Below are 4876 nucleotides of genomic sequence, written 5' to 3'. Positions count from 1 at the left end.
GTGAATGTGGTGAGTAAGTTTCTATCTAATCCAAGAAGACAACATTGGGAATCCATCAAACGGATATTCAAATACTTACGGGGTACATCGAATTATGGCATCATGTTTGGCAAGCAATAGGATAGTCCTTTAGTTATGGGGTTCATTGATGTTGATTATGCAAGAGATATGGATGACAAAAGGTCTACAACGGATTATGTTTTTACCCTTGTAGGAGGATGTATATGTTGGAGATTCATGGTTCAATCTCTGGTGGCATTATCCACAACTGAAACTGAATATATGGCAGTTGCCAAAGCTGCAAAGGAAGCTTTATGGATAACTGATTTGGTTAAAGAGCTGGGCTTATAGCAAGACGGGGTTGTGCTCCATTGTGACAGTCAGAGTGCTATTGACTTAGCAAAGAATTAAGTGTATCATGCTAGAACCAAGCATATTGATGTGAGGTTCCACATGATTCGAGAGCTGATTACTTAGGGTGAGCTTGTATTGGAAAAAGTTCATAGGTCTGAAAATAGAGCAGATATTTTGACAAAGCCGGTCACTAGTGAAAAGTTCAAGAATTGCTTGAACTTACTCCATGTCTCCAAGTGATAGAAAGGAGACAAACCCAACCGAGCGGTCCAAGCTCAAGGTGGAGCAGTCAGATATGTTTTTCGGGTTTTTATAAGTAGCGTATAATTGCCAAGGTGGAAATTTTTGTATTTTTATGTGTGGCTCTTATATTTAGGGCTCATAAACAAAATATGAAAGACATATGAGTTGAATTCTTGAAGAGTGTACTAGTGACTCGTCAATGAGTGTCCTGTTCTTGTCAATGAGTAGATACCGAGAGGTTGGAAATTGTAGAGTCGCTGAGATACCGAGAGCAGGAAATTAGACTCATCGACGAGTGGCCGTACTAGCCGACTAGTGGCCTTGTCTCTCTCGTTGATGAGTGACCTGATCTCGTCAACGAGTGCATCTGGGCTAAGAAAAAGAATTTAAATTTTGAATGGGAACGTTGGGGTGGTTGGGTATTTGGAAGGAAACCTCCGAGGGGTTGTTAAATAGGCCATTTTGGACATATTTTGTATATAGAGAGATCATTGAATCCTTATATTAAGAAACTTTCAATTTCAAAGTGAAATATTGGTCGGATTGCTCCCGTAGATGTAGACATTTTCGAACCATGTATATTCTCTTGTTATTCCCCTTACTTGTTTTCAAATTTAATGGTTGTGTATGAATTTGTGTTCTTGGTGCTTCATCATTTGTTGCAAGTTTAATCATTCCGCTGTGCATCCTATATATACTCATTTTCCACAACAGTAGATTATCCGTTAATTGTGACTAATTTGCTTATGGTTATGCCAAGTTACATTGGTATTTTCATTACATCCTTGTTCATTTTTTTCCTATTAATTTCTAATATAAAAAAAGTGGAAAACATTATCCAAATGGTCCTTAATTTGGTATATTCATCGTGTTATATAATTAACAACTTTGTTTCCTTTCTTTTGGGAGATCTCAATTACAACTGAAATTGAAACTTTCATCGTAGAAATTTCAAATTCAAATGATGCGAGAGAGTAAGAATTGATAGATGGGCTATCAACCTTCAATAAAACCCGAAAAAAAAAAAAAAAAAAAAAAATTAAAAAATGTTATCAACCATTTTTCATATGGATTAAAAGAATGTTCAAGATAATAAAAGTACTTAAATCAAGGATTGTAAAATGCTTTCGCAAAAGAAGATTTGTTTGAAAATAAACTATCCAATATTAAAAAATATAATCCAATTAATCAAGCCTACAAGCAGAAAAAATTAACTAGTTTACTTGGCAATACATAAAAAGTAGGCTTTTGTGTCCATGGAAGGCAAACATTTTTTTTTTAATTTTTTATTTAATTCTTATAAATTTATTTTCACATTAGAAACCATCTAATTGAAAAAGCATATATAGTTACGTGTTCTTTCCTTTTGAAAATGATTCACTTGAACTTGACTAGCAGTTACTTTAGAAGTGATTAGTGTGTAATTAGGATGCTATACAGCTCTAAACCTACTTTTTGTCATCTTCAACTTTATCTCTTCCAAGCTCATATCTTGTGTAAATTTATTACTTGCTGCAAAATGCACGTGAGTCCATAAATTACGCGTGACATAATTACCCGTGACGTCAAATTGCTAGACTTTCCAAATCTTTTGCACTTCCAATAATCTCTTCCAACTCATGGTTAAAATTTGACATTTCAGATGTCTTTTTGCAGTTTATGTAGAGGAAAGTTTTACATAGATTGAAAGAATTTTGTTGTAACTTGCATTATCACTTAATTGTGATTATTTGGTCATGGTGATGCCGACTTAATTAACATTTTCATTGCATTCTCTCTCACTTTCATGCTACTAATTGATTTCTAATGTGGAAATAGTAAAAAACATGACCTAAATATGGTCCTTAATTTGATATAAGATCAATACTTAATGGTGTCATAAAAAATTCATTTTCTCTTGAGATAGATATCCTAATTAGTATGCAGTTAGAGCTTGAAACTTAATTTTATAGTATAGATTTTCGGATTTAAGCTATTCGAAATATCGAAAAAGGGTGAACTATCTCCCAATTGCAATCAAAGCCCAATAAACTGTCGAGTAGCCAATCGAAAATTTGGGGTTTGCAAAACTCTACAAATTAGAAATCAGAAGACATTCTCATGATACAAGAAAAACACCCAAAAAATAATAATAATAATAATAATAATAATATCCAGGAATTACACAAAGGGAAGCAGGCATGTATAATTAAAATATATGCATTAGCATAAAGGTGTAATTAATACAACCAGATTTTCCTAGTTCTAGCCCTGAACGTATGTCAACCCAAAAAGACAATGAATTAATTTCACCACGCATCTGTTTTATTATTTCTTTCATTCACGGAAATTGGATTTTCAGAAATGTCCAAAAGGACTGGCGTCGTGATGATGAAAAAGAGACGCACCGCGAGCTTCTTCATGCGCGAAGAAAATAATCAACAGGGAGACTATGAAGGCATAATCCACATTGGGACTCACTCTCAGCACGTATTGCTCTCTCCCCGAAATCGATAAGGCTCCCAAGTCTGGTCTCTTCTGCATCTGCGTTAATTGCATGTACGCATGCAAATCAATTCCCACCATTAACGTTAATCATTTAATTCATTGCAAAATTGTCTCCTTATTAATTAGTTTTCCATAATTTATATCAGAACATAAAACATAATAAAAACGTGTTTTCAAATTTTCCTGTACAAATGGAGAACATTAAAGAACAGAATGGCGTTTTTATAGTTATTAGAAAAAAATAAATAAGAAATTACTATCATTTAAAAAAAAAAAAAAAAAAAAGTTTTCGAAAGAGAAGTTATATATTACAAGAAATTAAATAAATAAAGAAAAATGGGTTTCATTAGGAATAGTAATAAAATTATGAAGAGGGAGAGGGGGATGGATGCCTGGGCAAGGACGGTGACACAGTTGCCGGCGTAGATGGTGCAAGTGCTGGACTGGTAGCCTCCTATGATCTTGAAGTCGTAGAAGTGCTCGCTTATGTTGGCGGGCAAGTAGGCGTTGAGTTCCGAGATGACCTTGCCCCCTAATACCGACGCCCTCCTCGCATTAAATATCAAATCTCTGCTGTACGAACTGTCCCCCATGTATGCTCGCCATCTCCCATGTATCGACATTATCTGTAAATTAATTAAATTAAATGTTTTTAATACAAATACATTCAACCATGCAACATAATTCTCTCCATTGAAGATTTGTGATGCTAACAAAACACAGAATTACCACTTGGATGCAGGTAATATGGGCTCGATGAGTCATTGAAGGGTTGACAGGAAATGAACTGACAAGAGGAGAGTTTTCAAAACTCATTTTCAAGAATTTATTCAAGAAAATGCAAGAAACATAGGATTTTCAAGAAGAAAATAAGAGGAAAAAAAATCTCCATCAAAATTTGCAAAATAGATTGCAAAATTTAGAAAAGATGCTACTGCTGCTTCTTGTGCAAAAGCTCTGATACCATGTTGAGAATCTGAACTTAGTGAAAAAAATAGAGACGAACAAAACAGTAATACTGAATTGTAATTGAATGAGAATTTATACCAGACTTGAGTCTTATTTATAATACATCAATATAATAAAATAAACTAATAACTAACTCTTCTAACTAATTTTTTAATTAATTTATGCTAACTAACTAACTCTTGTCTTCCAACTTCCTTTCTGTTTTAAGCCTCCCTTCTTTCTTTTTCAATTCCATGTTATATAAGATCGAATATTCCAACAATGCCAATTCGCTACAGTTCACTACATTGTCGCCTCACGTTTGATGCATTTGACATAAAGTAAAAGAGTAAATGAAAAATGGGAAAATAAAACAGGGAGCGACCTTTTGTCGGAGAGTGACGAGGGGCATGCCGACGGCATTGTACAGGCGGTGGCGGGCTCGGATGTTAAAGAGGCTTCGGCGGACTCGGAAGATGACGTTGCCGCTCATGTCCGCGACGGTGAACCTCCCGAACCCCTTGACAATCGTCATCTCCATGCCGTACGGCGAGCAATATTGCGGGCTAATGACGGCCATCGGCACCGCCGCAGCCGCCGCCTGGCTGGCCACCGCGAGCTGATAGTTCGGTTGGGCCATCGCGGCTCCTTCCCAACTCTCAAATAAAATCTCTTAGTTAGAGTGACAGAGGGTTTTTGATTCTTTTGATTGTTCCTGGGGCTTAGGAGGAATGTGGGTGAACGTTTTATACCAGGCTGCCTGCAACCCATTGCCGGGGAGAAGGGTTTTCCTTCGCGTGAATAACTTTGCGCGCATTGAGGATAATTATAGTAACAATTATTG

At 35.8% G+C, this 4876-nt stretch overlaps 1 protein-coding gene across 1 annotated transcript; it reads right to left on the bottom strand.

The window, feature by feature from the left end:
* Positions 1-2934: 2934 nt before the first annotated feature.
* On the bottom strand, positions 2935-4645 carry LOC131160918 (protein LURP-one-related 15). The gene is made up of 3 exons (XM_058116792.1): positions 4418-4645; positions 3477-3710; positions 2935-3120 (listed from the first exon to the last, which is right to left on the bottom strand). Exons 1-3 carry the CDS (start codon positions 4610-4612, stop codon positions 2935-2937), a joined length of 615 nt encoding a protein of 204 aa, XP_057972775.1. The 5' UTR covers positions 4613-4645.
* Positions 4646-4876: the final 231 nt, after the last annotated feature.

The sequence above is a fragment of the Malania oleifera genome, chromosome 7, assembly GCF_029873635.1.
Source record: "Malania oleifera isolate guangnan ecotype guangnan chromosome 7, ASM2987363v1, whole genome shotgun sequence".
Taxonomy (NCBI): domain Eukaryota; kingdom Viridiplantae; phylum Streptophyta; class Magnoliopsida; order Santalales; family Ximeniaceae; genus Malania; species Malania oleifera.
Note: the sequence above shows the minus strand (reverse complement) of the source record. Positions and strands in the feature narration are given on the sequence as shown.

Bases quoted from the DNA above. Each gene is read 5' to 3' on its own strand.
- LOC131160918 (XM_058116792.1), bottom strand. From the start codon at position 4,612: ATGGCCGTCATTAGCCCGCAATATTGCTCGCCGTACGGCATGGAGATG. The intron at 3,711-4,417 runs GTCGCTCCCTGT...ATTAATTTACAG, and splicing joins TCGTCACTCTCCGACAAAAG to ATAATGTCGATACATGGGAG. The intron at 3,121-3,476 runs GCATCCATCCCC...CAATTAACGCAG, and splicing joins GTGTCACCGTCCTTGCCCAG to ATGCAGAAGAGACCAGACTT.